The sequence below is a fragment of the Typopeltis vanoorti genome, chromosome 2, assembly GCF_054136105.1.
Source record: "Typopeltis vanoorti isolate ZY-2024b chromosome 2, IOZ_Tvanoo_1.0, whole genome shotgun sequence".
NCBI lineage: Eukaryota > Metazoa > Arthropoda > Arachnida > Uropygi > Thelyphonidae > Typopeltis > Typopeltis vanoorti.
In genome coordinates this window covers 113,748,454-113,774,037 of record NC_143550.1, presented here as the reverse complement: position 1 = coordinate 113,774,037, position 25,584 = coordinate 113,748,454, and the positions used below count along the sequence as shown (strand labels likewise).

General features: G+C 37.4%; 1 protein-coding gene across 1 annotated transcript in view; it reads right to left on the bottom strand.

The window, feature by feature from the left end:
- LOC150109348 (uncharacterized) overlaps window positions 1-25,584 on the bottom strand; it is a 233,482-nt gene that overhangs the window by 41,248 nt on the left and 166,650 nt on the right. The window contains exons 10-11 of the mRNA XM_090407573.1: window positions 13,575-13,715; window positions 1,966-2,094 (exon numbers count right to left, since the gene is read on the bottom strand). Coding sequence (XP_090263699.1) covers window positions 1,966-2,094; window positions 13,575-13,715 — 270 coding nt within the window. The remainder of the gene's footprint in view (window positions 1-1,965; window positions 2,095-13,574; window positions 13,716-25,584) is intronic.

Sequence of the window (25,584 nt, the reverse complement as noted above, 5' to 3'; positions counted from 1 at the left end):
AGAGATGATAAAGGTGAAATGAAAACAGGAGAAAAAGATATCCTTGAAGTATGGAGTAATTACTTTGAAAAACTGCTAAATGAAACAAGCAGTGATGACAGCACAGTGATAAAAAACACTGACCAGGCATGCAGTCAGGAATACATATCCATACTTGAAGTAGAAAAAGCCATCAAAGGCTTGAAATGTGGAAAGGCAGCAGGAGTAGATGATATTCGACCAGAAATGCTGAAGTATGGTGGTATAAGAGTCTTACAGTGGCTGCACTGCATAGTTCAGAAAGCCTGGACAGAGGGACGAATTCCCGATGATTGGAGTAGAGCTCTCATAGTACCCATATATAAAAAGGGAAATAAAACTGAATGTGAGAATTACAGAGGTATTTCCCTACTGAGTGTTCCTGGCAAGATCTATGCAAGTATACTTGAGAAACGGTTGAGAAGAATTGTGGAAGAAAAGCTTGGCGAAGAACAAGCTGGATTCAGGCCAAATAGAGGCTGTCAGGATCAGATCTTCACTTTACGACAAATAGTCGAGAAAGCATGGGAATATAACAAAGATCTGTATTTAAGTTTTGTCGATTTAGAAAAGGCATATGACAAGGTGCCAAGAGAGAAGCTATTCAATACGCTGCAGTTATATGGTGTGAATGGGGCATTATATCAAGCAATACTTAGTCTTTATTTGAGTTGTGAGTCAGCAGTTAGAATTGAAGGAAGTACAGGAAGATGGTTTAATGTTAAATCTGGTGTGAGACAAGGATGTACATTATCCCCTCTGTTATTCATTATCTATATGGATCACATTATGAAGGAATGTGGTATTAAACCTGATATCAAAATTGGAGATGTTAATGTCAGCTCTTTGCTTTATGCGGATGATGTTATACTTCTAAATAAATCCGCTACAAGTCTGCAAGATTCTCTGACTAAATTGAATAGCTGTTGTAATAGATATGGTATGAAGGTCAGCAATAAAAAGACAAAGACAATGAAAATAGGCAGAATCATTGAAAATGTCAACTGTGTTGTGAATGGAGAACCTGTGGAACAAGTAAAACATTTCAGCTACTTAGGCACAATTTTTACTGAAGATGGTAAACTAAATATAGAAATAGACAACAGAATCAGCAAAGCTGGTATGGTGGGAAGTCAATTGAATAAATTCATATGGAATAAGAAAGAAATTAGTCGGAACACTAAATTAGCTGTATACAAGACTGTGTTCAAACCAATTTTAACTTATGGATCTGAGAGCTGGGTCAGAAGTAAAACACTTGACCAAAGACTAGAGACCGCAGATATGAGAGTCCTGAGAAAGATTAGAGGCGTGAACAGATGGCATCAATGGCAATATCATATTAAAAATGAGGATATTAGGAAAGAACTTGACATTGTCAGCATCCAGGAATGCGTTAGCAGAGCTAATCTCAGATGGTATGGTCACTTAAATAGAATGGGAGAGGAAAGATTAGCAAAACAAGTGTTCTCTGCCAGGTTGGCAGGAAAACGACCCAGAGGAAGACCAAGATATAGGTGGATTGATACGGTACATAGTGCTTTAGAAGATAGAAATATAAGATCTGATAATGTTGGAGTCTTGACAAGTAACAGACTGATTTGGAGGAAAATTGTAGATAGGAAGTTAGTAATGATATAATTTTTTCATGTAGTACTGTCATATCCTGTACACCCCTTGAGGGTACATGGCAGGAATTTGATGATGATGATGATAATGCTTAGTGTTACATAACGTCTTTTCACAAGATAGCTTTGGGCACCATGCAGAATGAAATTTACAACTTGATGTGCTTTGAATTATGACATCTCCAAATTTTTATTTACTTGTAGTGAACAAACTTTCAATTTAATTTCATTTGGAGACAATCTACAAGGCAATCTGTTAATTTATTTTATTTAAACAACACTTTAAATTCTTTGTTAAATATTTATTATATAATTATACCTGTTGTAACTGTTCCATCCTCACAAAGCACAGATGCACCAACAGATAATTCCTTATGTGAGATATTTGCCATTGACTGAGCTGCTCTACTTTGTTCAAGAATTACCAATATTCCAGCATCCATAGATACTATAACAGAAAACAGATTTTGAATAAGGGGAGGAGAACAGGTAAGTGGAAGATAATTCATAAATTATATCAGTGAATCAAATACTTGGAACACTTTAATTTGGTACTTTTTATGCTTTAACTACAATACTGTAAGTAGATATCTGTTGCTGTAATTTATTTTTAATGTGAATCTGTTCCACTGAAAAAAAGGTAAACAACAGTACCATAGTATGGTTGGTAGACACCAACCATTCTAAATGGAACAAACAGAACTTTTTTCTATATAGAGCTTTTGGCCTACAGTAAAAAGTGTGATGGTAGTGTCATATGGGGGATAAATTCATCATTTTATATAAATTCCCCTCTCTCTGTCACGTGAATGGATGCAGAACCTAGCACAGCAAGAGTTAAAGGAGAAGGAAGCTACTAGTATATATAGATATATATATTTTTATTAATGGATTGGAGGTGGTAAATATTGTGGAACACTATGTAATGAAAGTTGCTCCAGAGAACAGGCAGAGCTGGAATGAAAAAGAACAGGAGAAGCAGATTTTGTGGGCCTGAAGCTGAAATGTAAAAGGATGTCAGACGGCAGCTATTCTTGTTTTAACAATCTTAACAGAAAGTGGAAATATGATGGATTCTAGTGCTCATGGACATACTAGTAAAAAAAAAGATATAAGGCTGAAACAGTTTGTAATATAGTGCTCAAAGTGAATTGGTAAGAGAGGGATTACCTATCAGCCAGACTTTCCTTCTCTATGGAGCATCAAGAATTTTAGGAAAGCCCTTGCTGTAATGTTCTAAACATGACAAAAGCATTCTGAGATTAGGAGAATATGACACTTGTACAGAATTTGGAACTGTATGGGTGAGGAAAGAAGAGATAAATGCAGTTTGAAAAAACAAATCTACTCGTGTCTGATTATTTGCATATTACTTAAGGTGAACCGAGATCCTTTTTTTGAATGAAAAAAAAAAAAAAAAAAAAGGACTGTACAATGACAGCAATGAAAGTGATTAACTCATCTCTATGCCACTGCAGAACAGCACAGTCTGTGTTTAAGGCACTGAATGAACTTGAAATGTTTGGACATTACAAGGTTTGTCAAATAAGTAAGGGGAATGGAGTGTACTGCTGGTAACAAAATCATAAATCTGACTAATATCAATTGTAAACAAACTTTCCTAATTACATTTCTTATTCTTTAGACTTAAGATATTTTATATTTGGGGTTCCGGGTTCGAGGTTATATCGTAGTGTGTAGTGTTCGTGCAAGCTCCTGATAAGATAAGTATTATTTTCAGTTATCGTTGATAAAATTACTTAATATTGCGTAGTTTTGTTTGCCTTGCGTATTTTAGTGCGTCTATTTGTGTGTTTTTAGTTTGTTATAACTTATTATTTGATAAAACACGTTGCAATAATTATGGCACCTGTACGAAGGAAAATGGCAGCTAGTAATGATGGTTCACCATCTTTATCAAAGAACGGTAGTATAAAAGAAATGAGTCAGTGTACTAGCTGTGAAATGTACGCTTTGCGGAGTGCGGTCGGAGTGTGGATAGATGATAATAAAGGATTGAATGTGTGTAGAAAATGTAGGGAGAATGAGGAATTGAAGTGTATTTCGGATTGTGAGTGTGATATTTTTGTTAAACTTCAGAATGAAGAAAATAGCGATAAGACAAGAAACGGCAAGGTTGTACATGAGAATTATGAGAGTGTGAATGTAGAAAGTGTGAATGATAGTATTAATGGTTTCTCAGAGAATAAAAAAGATGAGATAGATGCATTGAGTGAGATCGTGTTGTTGAATGGTGCGATAGAAAGGGCAAAACCTCAGCTAGAGTGCATGAACAAAAGTTGACTGAATGAACCAACCAATAATAAAAGGTATGACAGGAAAAATAGGCGTATGAATGTGAACATGAACAAAATGAAGGATAGAGTGCTGTATGGAGACTCATTAGTACGAGGTGTGTTAGTAGAGGATTTGACAAAATCGTACCAACCTGGTGCGACCATAAAGGATGTAACTGAGTCTATTAGAGAGCAAAAGGAAAGGGTGAAAGAAATGATTGTTGTGGCAGGTACGAATGATTTGAAAGGAGATAAAATGGAAATGATAGAAGACCTGAATGAATTGTTTGAGGTAGCAAAAGAAAAGAGTGAGAGAGTTAGAATGATTAGTCTTTTGCCACGGTATGACAGTGAAATGTTTAAAAGGAGGGCAATAATTGCGAATTACTTTATGCATGGGTTATGTATGACGAGTGGTGTGGAATTTGTGGATGTGTGGAGTGAGTTTGATGGGCGAAAGGATCTATATAAGATGGATGGCTTGCATTTGAATGGTTACGGTGTAAGAAGACTTGAGAAAGTGTTGCTGAATGTAGTGGATGTGCAAATTCAGGGAAACTAGATTTGTTAAGGGGGGAGGGAGTAGATATACAGTCCTTAGGGAGGCAGTTGAATGTAAGAATGAATATAATATGCTAGAGCAAATAAGGACAACAAACCAGAGTGGGATAGTTAATATAAGGCATCAAGGTAGGGTTGGGGCTAATGGGGGTCTTAAATTCATGTACACTAATACTAGGAGTATTAGGAACAAGAAGGAAGAGTTTTTGGCCATGGTTGGCACTTCCAGACCACAGGTTATTGGTATTATTGAAACATGGCTGACTGTAGATGATATAGCTAGTGGGATTGACTGTTATGGGTATAGTGTGTTCAGGAATGACAGAGAGAATAAAATGGGGCAGGAGTATTGTTGATGATAGCTGATGAGCTACAGCCAAGGAGAATAGAAGTTGAATTGCAGGATAGAGAAAAGAGCACATTTCAGGCCATTTGGTGTGAGATTGTGGCTAGCAGAACTAAATATACAATTGGGTGCTGCTATAGACCAGGTGATGGAAAAGATGGTGGTGACAGTATGCACAAGCAAATAGAAGAAATGAGTGGAAGGAGGGTGATTATTATGGGAGATTTCAACTATGGTCACATTGATTGGAGTGAGGAGAGGACACATGGGAGGAAGGAATGGGATTTTATGCGGTTATTAAGGGATAACTATCTGCGACAGCATGTAATGGAAAATACTTGGGGTCAGAGAGTGCTTGACCTAGTAATTACATCTGAGGATTTGGCTGTAACAAATATGACCACATTGCCACCAATCGGTGAGAGTGATCATAGGGTCTTGACTTGGGAGGTGGCTAAAGGTGTAGAATTTTCAAGTAAGACAGGGTACATGTGGAATTATCGGGCTGGAAAGTATGACAAGCTTAGGAGTTTGATTGGCTCAGTGCCATGGCATGTACAACTGCAAGGACTAGAAGTTGATAGTGCATGGGAGGTAGTTAAGAAGTGATTGCATGAAGCAATGGCTGACTGTATACCTAGAGTCCGAATAATAAATCAACTAGGGGTTAAATGGATGAATAACACCATTAAGCTTGAGCTGCAAAAAAAGAAACACCTATGGAGGGAATTTAAGGAGAAAGGTGACCGTCAGGCACATGAACGGTATAAAGCGCAGGCCAGAAGGGTGACGAGTGTGGTAAGAAAAGCAAAAAAGGATTACGAAAGAACATTGGCCGTGCAGGCTAAAGAGAATCCTAAACAATTTTTTAGATATGTAGCAAGTAAAAGGAAAAATGTACATGGCAGAATGATTTTAAAGAATGCCGATGGTAGGGAGGTAACTGAATCAGTTGAAATAGCTGAGTTATTGAGTGAGCACTTTGCAAGAATATATCATCCAGGTGGTGACATTGCAGAAACAAATAAACCGGTAGATTATACGGGAATTGTGGTGAATGAAGTGGAGGCGAGTAGTCTATTGCATAACCTCAATGTCAATACATCTGTGGGATTCGATGGTATACCAGCTCGAGAAGCAGCTAAAGAATTGTCAGTACCCTTGACCATTTTGTTTAATTTGAGTCTCGGGTCTGGGTTAGTCCCGAGCGGGTGGAAGGAGGGGAAAATAGTTCCACTGCATAAAGGTGGTTCCAAGACTGCTGTTGTAAATTACCGACCAATTAGCATATCAGGAATCATTGTCAAGGTCTTAGAGAAATTAGTCAAGAAAAGAATACAGGATTGGATAGATGAAAATGGGATATTGTATGGGGGACAACATGGTTTTGTGAAGGGTAGATCATGCCTCAGTAACTTGCTCACGTTTTATAACACAGTGACGGCTGAACTGGATAGGGGTAATGGGTTTACAGTGATACTACTGAACCTTGCCGAGGCCTTTGACAGGATACCACATGGAACCCTAATCAGTAAACTGGAGCAGATGGGGATAGATATAGGGTTGGTAAGATGGATAGGAGGGTGGTTGAAGGAGAGATACCAGAGAGTGGTTTATTCAGGAGTGGAGTCAAAAAGACGTCTTGTGACTAGTGGAGTGCCACGGGGCTCTGTTCTTGGACCGCTGCTTTTCAATTTGTTCATCAATGATATTGGAAAGGATTTGAGAGGAAGTGTTCACTTGTTTGCTGATGATGCAAAGTTGGGTAGAGCAATTGTGAGTGCACAGGATGTCAAAATTTTACAGGATGATTTGGATAGTTTGGAGGACTGGTCTAGGAAAAATGGATGTCAGTTTAATGTGGCAAAGTGTAAGGTTATGCACTTTGGGGTGAAAAGAACAGCAGCAGTATATCGCATTGGTGGAACCGTACTCCAGGAGATTGATGAGGCCAGGGATTTGGGAGTGCTGGTGGATAGGGAATTGAAGTTTAGGGGGCACATTGCAAAAGTGACTAAAACAGCTCACCAAATCACTTGGCTTATGAAAAATACTTTAACATGCAGAGACAAACAAGTTGTTGTTCCTCTGTATCGAGCCTTGATAAAACCCCATCTGGACTTCTGTGCCCAGTTATAGGCACCAGGGTTTCTTTGTGATGGGGAGGAAGTGGAGAGGGTCCAGAGACGAGTGACCAAGATGATAGCAGGTCTGTGGAATGAACCTTATGAGAATAGGTTGAGGATTTGTGGGTTGCAGAAATTGGACGATAGGCGAAGGAGGGGTGATATGATTGAGACATTCAAATTACTGAAGGGTTTTTATAAGATTGATCCAGAAGATATTTTTGAAAATATGACTGGTGGTGGGAGGACCAGGGGCCATGCATGGAAGCTGGGCAAGAGCGTGGTTGACAAGGGTGTTAGAGCTAGGTTTTTTACTTGGAGAGTGGTGAATGAGTGGAATAAGCTTCCAGAGTCTGTTATGGGTGCTATGACCATGAATGAGTTCAAGGCAAGATATGATAGATACTGTGTGAATGTTGAATAGTTGTTCCAGGCATGATGTTAGGGCCTCCCTCGATGAGTCTGTCGACTCCTTGGAGTTTCCCGGAACAATAATAATAATAACAATAATAATATAGTGTGGTGATTTATATGTGATTACTTGGGATTTTTTAAAAGAAAGAAAAGTTTCCTTATGTTGCCTAGAATTAATGATTTAATAAAGAACTACTGTATTATTACATTAAAATTATAAAATAAAATTATACTATTTAAGAAATGAAACAGAGGTAAAGGCATGTTGGATTATATTTAATTCTACTCTCATTATAGTATCTGGGCTACATACAGCGAACTTTATTCAACTAAGATATAAGAATTCAAACAATCAGTATTTAAGGAGTTTTTTTTCTGTTTTTTTTTTTTAATGAATCAGTTTCATATGAAATAATTAAGAAATGCACATTTGTGATAGGGATAGATGTGCAACATTCACAGTGCAGATTTATTGTACTTAACTACACTTAATGATAAATAACATAGTAATATATATATATAGCTTCACCGGCCTGGAATTATACTTCAAATATTAATATTCTCAAATTACAACTATCCAGAATAAATGTCTCAGAATGATCCTGGGTGCCCCATGATTTATCCGAACTGTCCAGCTACATCGGACAAAAATGTCCCCTATATTTATACTTTCATGCAGACTATAGCAATCAAATTCTTCTCAAAAGCATCTGTGCACCCTAACAAACTGATCCAACTGCAGATTATGATGCAATGGATTATTTCAAACATAAAAGACCTAAAGCTATCCTAAACTTCAACACCGAGGACTAATCTCCTAGCCCATTCAGGGCGAGCAATTAGCTCATAAACTTTCTCCACTCACAGTTTCTCTCAAGATAGCTGGGAATATGAAAAGCTTTTGCTTCACCCCTTATGTCAGTAAAGTTGATAGTATGTATGTATATATATATATATATATATATATATATAGCAGTACAGCCTAATAGGTGGACTATGCAGTTGATTCAATATAAAGGGGAAAAAAATCATCATCAGATTTCTATGTAGTCTGAAGACCCATTGGTGGAGGTCCTACTGTCACACACACATAGTATATCAAAGCATGCCTTAAACTCATTCTGCACTATTAGACAATGCATTTTCTACTCAACAACCATGCTTTATGCAAAAAATATCACTCTCTATGAGAAGATTTATATTTATACCCCTTCCCCCTTTTTTTTTAATATTTATCCCACGCATGAAAGATAGAAGTGCCTACAGCAAACAGATACTGTGTGAAGAGTCAGGAATAGAGTAATCTGTTGATATTTTTCTTCAGCTGTTGAAGATTGTAGTGGAAATGCTTCATGAGAGAAACTGTTCTACATAATTGAGGTGGAAGAAATGAAAGATGACTGGGAGTAGCAGGTTCAGTGAAGATGTTGAGAAGCTATAGCATGAGTTCCTGTAGATCTGGCAGAAATAGGTGGCATAATGAATGCTAGTTCTGCTGAACAATGGGCATGGAAATATCTGTAGAAGAGACACAATGCAGAAACTGATATAGAGGAAAGTGGCAAAAGGGTCTCTCTAAGAGAAGTGTCATTTATCAACTGGACTGCCCTTTTCTGAACATCATCAAGAATTTTTAGGGAGGTCTTAGGTGCACTGTTCCATATATGAGAGCAGTATTCCAATATTGGTTGTATTTGGAATTTATAGAGTAAGTAACTATTCAGAAAAAAGTACCAACTTGACTGCAAAAGAATGCCACATTTTTTGGAAGCCGTTGATGCTATAGAAGCAATGTGATTGTTCCAGGAAAGGTTTGCAGTAAGAGTCAGTCCAAGAAGTGAGATTTGGTGTTGACTGTTGAGCTGAGGATTATCAAAAGTAAACAGAGAAGATCTGGGGGTTTTTTTTAAGAGAAAAAAAGCAAAACTGCATTTTGGAAGCATTAAAGTTGCTTTCACCCTAATATACTGTGGAGATAAGTGTTCAGGGCACTTATTATTGATGATATAGCACTGCAAGGCTTATCATATGAGTAGGATGAGTGGAGTGTGCTATCATCAGCAAAACTATGAATAGGGTTTGCAATCAATGAGAACAGGTCATTTATATAAATCAGAAAGAGGGTGGGTGAAATAATAGAGTCCTGATGGACACCAACATTGACAAGAAAGTCTGAGGAGGGAACATCATCCACCATTACACATAGGGATCGATCTGAGAGAAAACTAGTGATCCGTCTACACAAGGATGAAGGCTCAAATGATGGTAACTTCTTGAGAAGCCTCAATGGCAGACCCTATTAAAAGCTTTGTGATGTCAAAGCAACAGCACAGGTTTCTCAAAACCTCTCCATGGAATTAGTCCAAATATAAGTGACATAGGCCAAGAAATCGCCTGTGGATCTAAAGTGACAGAATCATGGTTAAGATATGAGTTGGGGAATTTGAACAGAGTGAAGAATGAAAGTTTCCATTCCAATATGAATTATTTTTGTAACAAGACAATCAAAACAGGTATCTGGATCTGAAGAATGAAAACAATAGTCTGACCATGGAAAAGAGAAGTAAAAGCCACACAAGTCCTCCCACTTGGCATTAAATTGTAATGCCAGAGCACACAAGGTTGTGAATAGCTGAAGGAAGGATGTTCTATCAGAGACAAAACATAAGACATAAGAAGAGAAATTTGGATTGGAGAGATGAATGACCTATTTTAAGTCATTGCTTATGGCAAAAATCTCTGCCTCTCTTTCAGCTTGGTCAGTGGAATTCAAAAAATGAAGCCAATTAGAATTATGGACCTTGAAATGTCCCTCTTTTGCCTTCACTCATGCCGAAAGTCTGTGAGGTCACATATCAATCCATTAGACTTCAAATTGTGGTTGGAGCTTGAGAGAGTTGCCTGAAATGACACCCCCTGAATTTCCAGCCTTAAGGTAGATTTGGAGTGAGCAGTGGCAGCTTTTCCACTGAATGTAGCGCGCACACACACACACACACACACACACACACACACACACACACACACACACACACACACACACACACACACACAACATTCAATGGAAAAGCTGCTGCTGCTCACTCTAAATCTACCTTCAGGCTGACAATGCTAGGGGTGTCATTTCAGGCCACTCTCTGAAGCTCCAACCACAATTTGAAGTCTAATGGATTCAGATCAGATTGGCCATCAGGATGGCCAGTCACATGGTGATGTAGTTGGGTACATTCGCCTCCAACTGCTGTTGTGTGGTCCTTGCCTTGTGTGCAAGGGCTGAGTCCCATTGGAAGGTCCACTGCCTAGTGAAACAAAGTGTTATTCAGGGGCCATAACACAGACTCCAGCATGGTGTCTTGATACACTTTGGCAAAGGTTTTTCTCATGGCAATGCAACTTGGATACCCCCACCCTACACACACACACACACACACACACACACACACACACACACACACAACAAACCATCGCTAACATGGGAGTGATGACCTCTCTGAATCCTGGGTGCTATGGAATGTGCTGTGTGAGCATCTGGGGTACATACTGGACATACATACATACATCATTTTGGCAGTTAAATGACTAATCTCCTAATGATAAAGAGCCAAGAGGCTATTTTTCCAGCGACATAAATTAAGTTAAGGGGATAATAAATCCCATACTATTTTACAGCTGGGTACAAAACTCGGAGATCGAAATCCTTAACTTAATCTCCTAATCGCAAAGAGGATATCTTTGTGTCTGTTGTTTGTGTACCAGCAGAGGAGTGCCTTTGATTTTATCACCCTCTGCCACATAAGTTGTGGTGTTAGCAAGTGGCCAGTAGAATGACAATAGGTTCTCATCCCAGGTCATCAGTTGGTACATGTGACATTGTTCTCTGAAAAATGTTCATCTCTCATGACATCACTTTCTGCTTTCTCACAGGATTATGGCAAAAACATGCATTCACAGGTCGGTCTCACAAGCTGTTGTAGCAGCATGATCAATCTGTTCTTTGGAGGTTAGATAGATACTTCTTCTGTATCGTTATAACAGTTAATAGTCTGATACACAAACATCCTACTGATCACTGTATCTACATGGTTCTCACAATCTCTCCACTGCATGTTAACCCATACAGCTAGACCTCTCTCTCTCTCTACTGATAAACATGCGAATGTTGGCTGTGCACAGTGCCACTAATGGAACAGGATTGTGCAATTATGTTGACAGCACAGTGGTGTGCAGAAGTTGTGTGGAACAATAGGAACTGAATTCAAAAAACAGTCAAAAAAAAACTGTTTTTTGAATTCAATTCCTATTCTTGTTCAATAATTGTACTGATGATGTCTATTTACATAATAAATAGAATATTTATAAAAAAAAAAAAAAAAAAAGGTTATTTACTCTGGCATATGTGTTATTCTATAGTTATGGATGCAGTTGATGTTTTCAATGTTTCTGCCTATTTTCAGTGACTTTGTCTTTTTATTGCTGATTTTCATACCAAACCTATTACAACAATTATACAATTTAGTCAGGGAATCTTGCAGACTTGTACTGGGCTTATTCAGAAATATAAGATCATGCATAAAGTAAACAGTTAAGATTAACATCACCAATTTTGATATCAGATTTAATAACACTTTTCCTTCATAATGGGATCCATATAGGTTATGAATAACAGTAGTGATAATGTACACCCTTGTTGCACATCAGATTTTACTTCAAACCATCTTCCTGTACCTACTTCAGTTCTAACTGCTGACTTTACAGCTTAATTAGAGAACTATGTATTGCTTGATATAATGTCCCATTTACACCATATAACTGTAGCATTTTGAAGAGCTTTCCTCTTGGCACCTTGTCATATGCCTTTTCCAGATCAACAAAACTTAAATAAAAATCCTTGTTATATTCCCGAAATTAACTATTTGTCTTAAAGTGAAAATCTGATCCTGACAACCTCTATTTGGCTTGCATCCAGCTTCCCTTCCACAATTTTTCTCAGCCATTTCTCAAGTATACCTGCATAAACCATACCGGGAACACTCAGTAGGGAAATACCTCTGTAACTCTCACATTGAGTTTTATTTCCTTTTTTACTGATGAATACTATGAGAGCTCTGCTCTATTCATCTGGAATTCAACCTTCTGAATTATGCAATGCAGCCACTGTAAAATTTATATACCTCCATATTTGAGCTGAATTTCATCTACTCCAGCTGCCTTTCCACATTTCAGGTTTTTTGACGACTTTTTTTACTTTAAATATGGATATGTATTCCTAACAGCATTCCTTTGGGAGTTTTCTACTCTCATGCTTGTTTCATTTAGCAGTCTTTCAAAGTAATTACTCCAGACATCTAGAATATCATTGTCTTCAGTTTTCATGTCATCATTATCATCTCTGATTCCTTTTATATTGCTTTTTCAATAGCCTCCAGAATATTTTGCCACCTTCCTGATATTTATTTTCCATGTTCTTACCAAAGTCTTTCCATTACAAAAGTAATGGAAAGACTTTTTGTTTAGCTAGTTTCACAATGTGCTTTGCTTTCTTACATTTTTCTCTGTATTCTCTAAGAGCACAAGCTGACTTACTTGCCAGGAACTTTTGACATGCTTTCTTCTTTTCCTTCACTGCCTCTTTAATATCCTGAGTCCACTATGAAATGACCCATCCTCATTTCTTCACTTCATTTCTCTCTAAGCATGTACACTGTGACTGAGTTCAGCTTTGTATGTATTGCTAAACCAACTTCTTATCCTCTTTCAATTCATCTACAACACTGCCAGCTGTTCAAGAAACATGTTAATTAACAGATGCCTTCTTTTCTTCTTAATCACTTGCCCACATGGTTCTATGGTGTTATAGGTTTTCTGGACTTCTCATGTGTGGGGTAGATATAAAAAACTAATAAATAAGCATAACCATAGAATATGACCATATAAGCTATGCTCTATGGACTGTGTTCATCCAATACTGTTTGTATCAGCAAGCCACAAATTGTTAGGCTATCCTTGTTTATTTAGTAAGCAGCTACAACTTACTACTAACAGAATATACTGTTAGGTGAGGACCGGACAATGCAGGAAAAGCCACTATCCCACTCCATAATCATTCAAGGATATATTGTCTACTTGCTATATTATATGATAACATTATAGAATCAATTATTTAAAATTGCAATTGTATACTTGCCAACCCGAACTTCACTCATATGCTTTATGTGCTTCGGACACAAAGAATGCTTCAACAGATCATTCTTATGAGCTCGTATTGTTCTATGGCAAAAACGACAAAAAGCTCTTTTTATATCTCCTGGATATGGCTGAATCCATCCTGCAAATAAAGACGGTTTGTGTTACAGATCCTTTGACAATAAATAAAGTTAATAAATTAAATCAGAATAACTATACCAGAAGTACTGATTACTAATATCCATCAGAATGGGTTACTAACTGTAATACATTTGGATATTTACAAATGCTGATTCCTCTATGCTCAATAACATTGAGTTAGCTGGTTTGTTTGTTATACTCTTTCAAGCATATATGCACTTCATGCGTACTTGAAAGAGTATATAACAATGACTCTCTCTCCCTCTGTGTGTGTGTGTTTTCACACAATGTCTGATTGTATTTTCAGTGACCATAGTAACTTTTTGGTCTGATTGGCTACATGGTTAACATACTCACTCCAACCAAGACGTTGTGGGTTTGAATTCCACACTGGAAATGGATGTCTGCCCTTTAGCTGGAAGATTAATTTCATCACCGAGTGTGAAACCACCACCCCCACTTTTGAGAGGCTTGAAGTGGTGTAGAAAAGAGCAACATTTCCAGATTATGTAAAAAATAAATAATTAAAATAAATAATAATTTTTAATAGTAAAAAAATTCTTAGCCTATCAATGGTACTAATGTAATAGGTTTACAACTTCTTGTGGGCAGGAGTCATGAAAAACTTTTTTTTTTTTTATTAAATTTCAAAAAAAAAAAAAACTTCATAATGAATATACTAGGATTAAAACTTGATATAGTGATCACATCAGTTCATAATACTAGTACAGTCAGGTCCTCATAGTCATGGGATCTGTATTTGCAGATTTGTGTTTTTCCATGGGTGGCTATGAAATTGTACATCTTCAGTTGTGCAGTGAGTGTCATCTAAGTAGGATGGCTTGTAAACTTTGTGTGTTGTGTGTGTCTGCATTAGGCTACTTGTGCTTAAAATATTATTATGCTTATGTGAGTACCCATGGCTTCTAAACAAAGTGCATCCAGTGACAGACAAAAATCTAAAAGGGCCAAGAAGTGATGACTTCGAATGATGAAGTGTAGATTCTAGATAAGTGTCAAGAAGAGCTCACATATACAGATACAGGCCACATGTTTGGTATCAGCAAAAGTACCTGTACAATACATGAAGAAACAAGAATCTGAGATTAGAGAGGCAGTTGTGTAATTCTTACTACTAAATATGTGGCTTGTGTACATGATAAAGTAATGTCAAAAATGGAGAATGCATTGGTCATTTGGATCAAGCTTGCCTATAAACACTGAAAGGATTTCCCCTAAGGCCCTTGTTTTTCATAGCAGATTTAAGCAGTAAAACTTTCTGTACTGCAGAAACCACTTTCATTGTGAGCAAAGGCTGGTTCCGGAAATTCAAGAGGCATTATTCACTCCATAATGTAAAGATTATGGATGAGTCTGCTTCAGCTGATCATGAGGCTGCTAAGGCCTACCCTGCACAACTCGAAAAGTTTATCAAGGAGAAGGGATATAAACCTGAATAGGTTTTCATTGCCGATGAGACAGTATTATTCTGGAGGAGGAAGAAGAACAAGATGCTTCAGAGCACCTACATAGCTGATGAATAGAAGAAGGCCCTAGGATTCAATCTGTAGAAGATCATTATACTGCTAGTTTGTATCAATGTAGCAAGCCAGTCATATGACAAAACCTGACTGGATTTTCTGTGTGTAGAACCCAAGAGCTCTTAGAGAGCATAAGAATATACTGTCTGTGTACTGGGTGTGGAATGCAACAGCCTGGATGACAAAGAACCTCTTCCTGACCTGGTTCCATCATTGCTTCCTCTCCAAAATCAAGGAATATTTGAAGAAAAAAGAGGAATTCATTTAAAGTTCTCTTCATGCTGGACAATGCCCCAGGACACCTAAGTGATGCACAAGACTATACAAATGGAGATGGTCTTTCTACCCCTCCTTTCTAACACTACCTCCCTTATCCAACTGCTCAGCCAGGAGATAATTAATGCCTTTAAGGCCAACTACATGAATTGGTGTATGGACTGAATCATTAAGACTATGGACAGTGATGACAACTTTGCATTATTCAGATTTGGAAAGGCTGCACCATAGCTGAAAGTATCTAATAAAACACATGCTGGAGGACATCCAGGACATCTGTAAATGCTTGTTGGAAGCATTTACATGTAGCCCAATTGTGCATGACTTCCATCCAGACAAGCAGTGCAAGGGAACCATTGCTGAACCAAAGGAGTTGGTCAGGAGAATATGGTACTAGGTTTAGAGGACTTAAAGGAGGAGGATATAATGATTTAATTGATGAATAAGCAATAACACTAATGGATGAACTCGAGGAGTTTGTTCCTGCTCTGAGGATGAGGAAGAACTACACCAAGAAGTTCAACTTGGAAAACCTATCACAGGCAATGTGTAATTCTAAATGCTTTGTGGACTTCTTCTATGAACACAATGACAACATGATTCGTGCAGTGAAGTTCGAGGAAAGCCTCAATGATATTTTAACACCATACACAACCATGTTCAATGAATTCAAAGAAAAGAAGAAACAGCTTCCTATCACAATACTCCTGAAAATGACAAATTCTACATTGATGCCTAAACCTCCATGTATCCCTAATCTGGAAGTCTTGGTGTCAGCCAACCCTGCTTCTTCTCCAACCTCAGAGACCCCCTACTAATGAGGAGTACTTTATCCTGTGGTGAATACCCTGGTTCATGCCGTATTCTTAGCCATGTAATAAAATTTTGATACAATATTTTCAAAACATGGGTCTAAAATGTTACTCATTATTGTAAAACACAATTAAAATCTTTTAACAACATATAAACATTTTCCTGTTAATTGTAAATTACAGCCTTTACCATTCTCTTAATTCTGCTGCCCTTTGACTACCTATCACTAAAAATTGATTTCTTATTATCCAAACTGTGAGATTATCCTTCTTGGGGAAGTTCAACATATATAACACAAACTGGCTCCCCTACTCCAACTTCACAGATCAAATTGGGAGGGAAGTTGAATCATTTTCCATTAGTCATGACCTAACAAATAGTCAATATACCAACCAGACAATACCAGACAATCCTCATCATTCTACCAACATTCTGGACCTTTTCTTAACTAGCTATCCTTCCAAATACACTGTAGATTCCTGCTCTCTCCTTGGTAATTCTGACCATAATATTATTAAAGTCTCCTTCTTTACAGTTCATGCTCCTCCCAGCCAATCTCAGCTTCATTCCTTATAGCACTATAATTATACCAACTGGAATAACCTCCAGAATTTTTTTTCTACTTTTCCATTGTCAAATTACTTTTGCTCTCCTGATCCAAACACCTGCACTGAAGTAATAACTGAAATAATCCTCACTGGAAAGAAAGTCTTCATTCCACACTCCACTGCAAACCCCTGATCTGTATCCAAGCCCTGGTTCTCAAAAATGTATGCCTCTGCAGTTGATGATAAAAATGCAGTTTATGTTCAATGGCTTAAATTAAACACTCCAGCTTCTCATTCAGCTTTTGTAACAGTCAAAACATGTAAAAAAAGTTATTAATGATTCCAAAGCAGACTTCATAAGAATGAAATGCAGTAAACTTGTCTCATGCTAAACTGATAGTCCAGCCTTATGACATAATTTTTGTCCATCCTTGTTGCTACCTCTCTCTTGCATCCTGATGGTACCATGACAACCTCACCCAAGAAAAAGGCAGATCTCTCGACATCAGTTTTTCCTCTAACTCCTGCCTGGATGACCAAAGCAAATCACTTCCCATACTAAACAAACTGCCCACTGCCTCCTCTGAACTTCTGCGAAAAAGACATCAGGAAAACTTTCATTAATCTTGATACTAATAGGACCCTTGTTCCAGATGGTATTCTTCATTTGTGCTCAAGACATGCTCTAGAATTGATACCCATCCTTTATCGCCTATATAAACTATCATATTTTCTGGCATCTACTTAACAACATGGAAGCAAGCCTACATCCAGTCTGTATACAAAAAGGGAGACAAAAGTCAGCCATCTAACTATTGATCCATTGCTCTCACTTCAGCACTTTCAAAAGTGATGGAGAAGGTTATCAACACCCAGCTTTTTCATTACCTGAAGAATCAACAGTTAATTAGCAACGAGCAATATGGATTCTACCATTCTCATTCTACAGATGATCAGTTGTAGAATGATATTTGCAAAAGCCAGAATGTGTTCTGGAAAAAAAAACGTTACTCCCTAAATGAGAGAGCTGTTTTTTCCATAATCTTGCACAGGCAGCTGGTCAAAGCAATTGATATTTATTGGGGAATTTGGATCCTTCTCTGTTTAAGAAAAAAGGCCTTCTGCTAGGCATCCAAAGAAACATTCTCATAAAATATTCTGCCAGACACATAGTAGTTGATTGTTGGCAATTGGTAACAGATGTTTAATCAACTCATAATGGATGTTATTTGGTCCAACAGAAGTTGGATGGCATGTAAGCAAAGCTGCTTTCATTTCCTCTTTCACAAACAACCTGTTGCAATCTTTGGTACCACTCAAAGAAATCAAAATTTATTGTCTTTCTGCTTTGATTTTTGGACAAGAAACTCAAGATAAGAAGATGCTCGAGTTTTAGCAAATATCTCTCTGAGAGTGGTGGCAATTGCTGTTGGGTTGGCAACTATTCATCCATTTATGTTCAAGGGCAGAAAGTTGGTGGGTAGTGTGTTTTCTGGATTTTGGCCAACTTTTTTTTTTTACTGGGGTCACTTAAGGGTCAAAGCCAAATAACTGGGAGGCAACCTCCAAATCATCATTCAGGAATGCGGAGAACTGACTGGAGCTTCTGACTTAATGTGCAATCCTCACTGTCACATGGTGCACCTTGTTAGTAGGTATCTACTGGGTGCTGAACAAATGGGGATGGGCTGACAATTTGGCACTTAGCCGATCAAATTGCACTCTGTATTGGCTTAAACCACAAATGCATATGATGGACACAACATGATGAAATGTCATGGTGGCTTGGGTTAAACAAGGCCCCCTCCCCTCTGTTTACATCAGATAACCAGGGTGAATAGTGAAAAGAGTCAGCTACCGAAACAAGCTCCAACTCAACATCTAGAAAATGAAGAATACACCCAGCATCAGAAGTACCGAAGACAGGAACCATCAATATAAGAATGTTAATGGAAAGGAAATTGCACTTCAAGAAGACTGGAAAAATACCACATGGACATAATTGGTATTACTGAGACAGTGTAGACAAAAGCAGGTGAGATCTTATTAAATAATAAGTATAGGATGTTATTTTCAAGCAATAATGATCAAAGAAAGGAAGGAGTAGCAATAGCATTCAACATAAAACATGAAGATAAACTTGATTGGAAGGTGGTTTCAAGCAGAGTTATGTGGGCAAACTTCAAAATGGGAAGTGCACATGAAACTTATTTGTGCCTATGGTCCCACAAGAAGATTCTTCTAAGGAAGGTGGGAGAATTTTTTGAGTCATTAAAACAGGCAGCTGACATAAAAAAATGGAAAAAGTGGTCACAGTTGAAGATCTGAACAGCAGAGTAGGAAATGAATCCCACCAGGCATAGAGGAACATTTTGGGAAAATTTGGAGAAAAGGGCAAAGTAAATAATAATAGTAAATACTTACTGGACTTCTTCTCAGGACATGGACTAGTTATTACTAACACCGTCTTTCAACATAAAGATGTGCACAAGTTCACATGGAGAGAAGACATGAGAAATAAGAAAAGTCTCATTGACTACGTCATTATTGATAGTGATATTATAATGCTGGTTCAGGATACATGAGTGCACACAGAATTTGAAATTGGAAGCGACCATTACTTAGCACTAAGCAGTGATAAAAATGGATACCACATTGAAAAGAACAGTATGTAAGAAAGTTTTAAAAAGAATTAAAGCTGAGCAGCTTATACAGGTAAACTGTAGACTTGAATAGAAAAACATTATTAAAGAAAAAATGAAACAGAGTGGAAACAATATTGAAAGTTTTTCCACTTGGTTATACTATAAATTAAAGATGCAATAAATTATATTCTTGGTGCAAGCAAACAAAGTTTGCACCTGAAGTAGGGACTGGACAAATCATATATAGAAATTTATGACTTCACATCACTTGTCTTAGTATCCCATAATGCAAAGCACATCCTTACAGACATGTATAATGCTATGCATCATTTGCTTACTCGAATATGGAAATATGACCTCTGCACCACTTCAACTTTGGTATTGCTTCTGTGTCTTGCTCCTACTGATGAGACCTCAATAAAGGTCAAAACCAGTCTGGGTAATGACCCTTCCCATAATGCATAGCATTATACATATTCATAGTATCCCATGATGCTTTGCATTATGGGATACTAAGGCAAGTGATGTGTAGTCATTAGCTTCTATATACAAGTTGCCCAGTCCTGAAATTACTTCAGGTGCAAACTTTGCTTACACTTGGATAAAGGATTAAACCAAGAATATCATTTCTTGCATCTTTAATTTATAGAGTGAAAACAAGAACAAAACCTTGGATTCCCAGTGGCAAATCCTGAAGTAGACATTGATTGATTGATTCAGCTAGGGAGGCATATGGTGAAGTTGTCTGCAAGGATAGAAAAATAAGAACACCATGGTGAACAAAAGAAATTAAAGAAGCAGTACTGGAAAAGAAGAAAGCATACCAAAACTTCCTAGCAAATAAGTCAACAGTTTTCCAAAACCAATACAGAGAAAAATGCAGAAGAACTAAGCTGTGTATAAAAGTAGCTAAACATAAGTCATGAAAAGACACGAGAGTAATTGAAAATAAATATCATGAAGGTAGCAAGTTGTAAGTAGCAGTTAGAATTGAAGGACATACAGGAAAGTGGTTTGAGGTAGAAATCAGATGTAAGACAAGAATGGACATTATCTCCACCCTTATTTATCATCTATATGCTTTCTTTTAGGCTTACACGGTGATCCGAATGCATTTTTGAAAATTATGGAGACAACTACCGTGTTTGAATAAAAACTTTAGTTTAATATAACTAAAATCTACATTCGACGTTTCGACCTTTATGTCAAGGTCATCTTCTGGAGCGTACAAATATACACAGGAAACAACACTGACCAACCGCTACCACAATTGCTGGCCTGACCTCTGGTGAAGAAAAAAATAAATAAATAAATAAATAAAAATAAAATTAAATTAAAATAAAAAATTATACATCAACGCTAGAGTCCTATTATTAGTGCAGCCAGATAGTGAACACGTTGTCAACATATCTGAGCAAGACTGTCGGTCGTAGCGTGGCGGAATCAAGAGCCCTTTGCTCAAAGGTTTCCATGTAGAAGTTAGCGATTGGGGGGGGATAGTGGTGAGCCCATGGCTGTACCTTCTTTTTGTAGGTAGAATTTGTTTTGATACACGAAGTAACCGTACTTTTGTGGTAGCGGTTGGTCAGTGTCTTTAACGAACCAGTTTGATTGTAGTATAGCTTGTTTGCTGTGTATATTTGTATGCTCCAGAAGATGACCTTGACATAAAGGTCGAAACGGCAAATGTAGATTTTAGTTATATTAAACTAAAGTTTTTATTCAAACACGGTAGTTGTCTCCATAATTTTCAAAAATGCATTCGGATCACCGTGTAAGCCTAAAAGAAAAGATTCAGATCATCCATGGAAATGATACCGACAAGCGCTGCAATCGCTATGGTTAGCTAAAGATTCGTATTTCTCTCTTGATCAGTCAGCTGGCCTTTTTAAAAAGATGCAGAGACAATAACTTTATTCCGATCTGCATCAGGCTAAAAAAGAAATTTATGTCCGCGAAGGCACTCCGTATCTATGACCGCACAGAAAAAGCAATGCTTAGAGAACAGATTCAAACAGCCCGCCAAAACCTAGCTACAACACAAAATCTGGTTTCTAAATTACAATCCGAACTATCGAACTATGTTAATCCAGACATTCTACAAACACTTGAAAGAATTACTGACAATTCGGCCAAACATACCCTGGAAAAGAATAAAGAAAAACTCAAGAAAAAATTCCACAGTTTGAAACAACGGCAAAATATGGCGGCCAATCACAGGAATCCATCCAATCAGAGGACTTCCTCCCTGGTAAACAACAACAATGAACAACAAACAAGGGAGACAAGGAGCGACCAACCACTGACAAGCAAGAACCATGTGATTAACCTATCAAGCCACACCCTGAACAGCGGCGAACTTACGCTACTGAATAAAGGACTGAACTACGCAATAGCACCAAAAAAGGTAAAAAAATTGGATTTTATCTACCACATTGAAAGAGGCATCAGATCCCTACCGAACAACATAGCAGATAAAATATGACTAGAAACCAGTAATGTCCTAAATTCTAAGAAAACCATACAGAACAACCTGACTAAAACAGAATTAGCAGCAATTAAATCATTAAAAGCCAAACAAAACATAATAATAACGAAAGTGGATAAAGGCAGTGCCACTGTTGTCCTTGACAGGTCAACATACATACTTCAAATGAACCAACTAGTAGCTGATAACAACACATATAAAATGGTAAATTATAATCCAATGAAAAGGATAAAGGATAAAACAGAAAAACTACTCAAGTCTGTCACTTCTTGGCCACCAGACATGGTTAAAAAACTCAAACCCCATTACGCTGCCCCCCCCCAGATTATATGGGGTTCCAAAAATACACAAACAAAATGTGCCCCTTCGACCAATCGTGGAAGGAATAGACAGTCCCAATTACCACCTAGCCAAAAAATTAGCAGCAACGCTCAAGGAGTTGGTAGGTCATTCCCCCTCCTACATAAAAAACACACAACATTTTATAAACAAAATCAAAAACATAACACTCGACAAAGACGACTTATTAGTCAATTTTGACTTTTCTGCCCTTTTCACTAATGTGCCCACTACAGAACAAATTTCCGCTGACATTACGGCCCTCTTTGCCCACATACTAAAGTCCGGTTACTTCGTGTGGCAAAACAAATTCTACCTACAAAAAGAAGTTACAGCCATGGGCTCACCACTATCCCCCCCCCCCCCAATTGCTAACTTCTACATGGAAACCTTTGAGCAAAGGGCTCTTGATTCCGCCACGCTACGACCGACAGTCTGGCTCAGATACGTTGACGACGTGTTCATGATCTGGCCGCACGGGTGACAAACACTAAACACATTCCTCCGCCACCTGAACAAGCAACACGAACGCATACAATTCACCATCGAAATTGAAAACCAAAATTCGCTCTCATTTCTAGAGACACTAGTTACACGTCTTCCTTCAGGCAGTCTATCCTTCACGGTCTACCGAAAACCAACGCACACTGGCCAATACATACATGCAAATTCATACCACCACCCATCACAAAAATATTGAGTCATTAACACCCTTAAAAACAGAGCCACAACCATTTGCTCTAACCAGCAAGCCCTGAAACAAGAACTAAAAATCATTAGTAACACATTCATAAATAATGGCTATAACAAAAATATTGTTAATAAAATACTCTATAAAACTACAACAAAAACGAATCTAGATTACAGTAAAACCATAGCCATCCCATACATTAAAGGGTTATCAGAAAAAATCAACAGAATCCTACAACATTATAACCTCAATGCCACCTTCAAACCACCCACTAAACTTAAAACCATATTCAGCTCCTCTAAGGATCCTCTCCTCCCATTAGCACATCCTGGAGTCTATTGCATCCGCTGCACCTGTAACTTACCATACATTGGTGAAACAGAATGGACAATCCCTATACGCAAGAAAGAACACATTAGACACATTAAATATAACCATTATGGTGAAGCAGGCCTCTCAGACCACGCACCACCTTACACCCAATCAACTGAAAAAGCACCTGCTCCTTACACCGCACAAAAACCTGGTACGAAAGGAAATTTAAGGAATCCTGCAAAATTCTGATAAACCACCCAAACATCAATAACAAAGATGGCATGAAAATTCCAAGGATCTGGATGGCACACATTCAGCCTACCTAATATGAAAGATCCAGCATAAGTCAGGACTCTAGCCAATCCATAACTAGTATTAGAAACCATTCCATACCAACTGGCTGGAATGATGTTAATATATATATATATATATATATATATATATATAGTAGACAACACTTATAATAGGACTCTAGCGTTGATGTATAATTTTTTATTTTTATTTATTTTATATATATATATATATTTTTTTTTTTTCTTCACCAGAGGGCAGGCCAACAATTGTGGTAGCGGTTGGTCAGTGTCTTTAACGAATCAGTTTGATTGTAGTATAGCTTGTTTCCTGTGTATATTTGTATGCTCCAGAAGATGACCTTGACATAAAGGTCAAAACGTCAAATGTAGATTTTAGTTATATTAAACTAAAGTTTTTATTCAAACACGGTAGTTGTCTCCATAATTTTCAAAAATGCATTATCATCTATATGGATTACATCATGAAAGAAAGTTTGCTTAGCCCTGATATTAGAATTGGAGATGTCAATCTTAGCTCTTTGCTTTATACGGATGATGTTGTACTTCTAATAAACATTCTAATAAAAGCTTTTCTGGAGGCTATTAAAGAAGCTTAGAAATGGAGGAAAGAGTACTGTAAAAGGAATTGAAGATTATAAAGGTTACATGAACACTAAAGATAAAGAAATCCTATATGTCTGGAGTAATTACTTTGAAAGACTGTTAAACAAACCAAGCAGTGACAGAACTGTACTACAAAATTTTCCAGTGGAATGCAAATAGGAGTAAATATCAGTACTTGAGATAGAAAAAAAAAAAAACATCAGAAACTTGAATCTGGAAAGTCTGTTGGGGTAGATATTTGAGCAATGATATTCGACCAGAAATGCATAAGGTATGCATTTCTTCATAAAGGTATGAAGATGCCAGCAAAGGTTGGTCGATTGGTAGAGCCTCTGCTACTAATGGCTCACACAAAAAGTTAAGCAAGTTTGAGCGCCGTTAGTAGTTGGAAGAGGATCAATCATTCAATGCTGTTGGCACACTCTCCCTCGATGAGTCTTTGGACTCCCTGGTGGTGTCACATAATAATAATAATAAAAATTTTGTAGTGGCTCCAGCATAATTCATTGGGTCTAGTCAAGAGGTCAAATTCCCAATGATTGGAGTAGAACTCTCATAGTACCATCTATAAAAAAAATAAAAGAGAATAAAGTGAATATGAGAATTACAGAGGAATTTCTCTGCTAAGTGTTCCAGGTAAGATTTATGCACGCATACTTCAAAAGAGGTTGAGAAAGATTGTGGAAGAGAAACTTGGAGAAAAATAAGCCAGGGTCTAGCCAAATGGAGGTTTTCAAGATCAGATTTTCACTTTACGACAAATAGTTGAGATATTGGGGGAATCTGACAAGGATCTGCACTTAATTTTTGTAGATCTGGAAAAAGCATGTGACATGGTCCTGAGTGAAAAGCTTTTCAAAACACTATAATTATATGGAGGAAATGGAGTTATACTGAACAATACATAGTCTATATGTAAGTTGTAAGTAGCAGTTAGAATTGAAGGAAATACAGGAAAATGGTTTGAAGTAGAATCAGATGTAAGACAAGAATGGACATTATCTCCACCCTTATTTATCATCTATATGGATTACATCATGAAAGAAAGTTCGCTTAGCCCTGATATTAGAATTGGAGATGTAAAACAGCTCTTTGCTTTATGCGGATGATGTTGTACTTCTAATAAACATCTAGTGCAAGTCTTCATGATTTTCTAACTAAACTGAATAACAGTTGTAACAAATTTTGCATGAAAATCTGAAATAAAAAGACAAACTCTGAAAATATGCAATAATACCTTAGCTGCATTCTCAATTGAGAGCCTATAGAACAAATAAAATATTTCAGCTATTAGGCA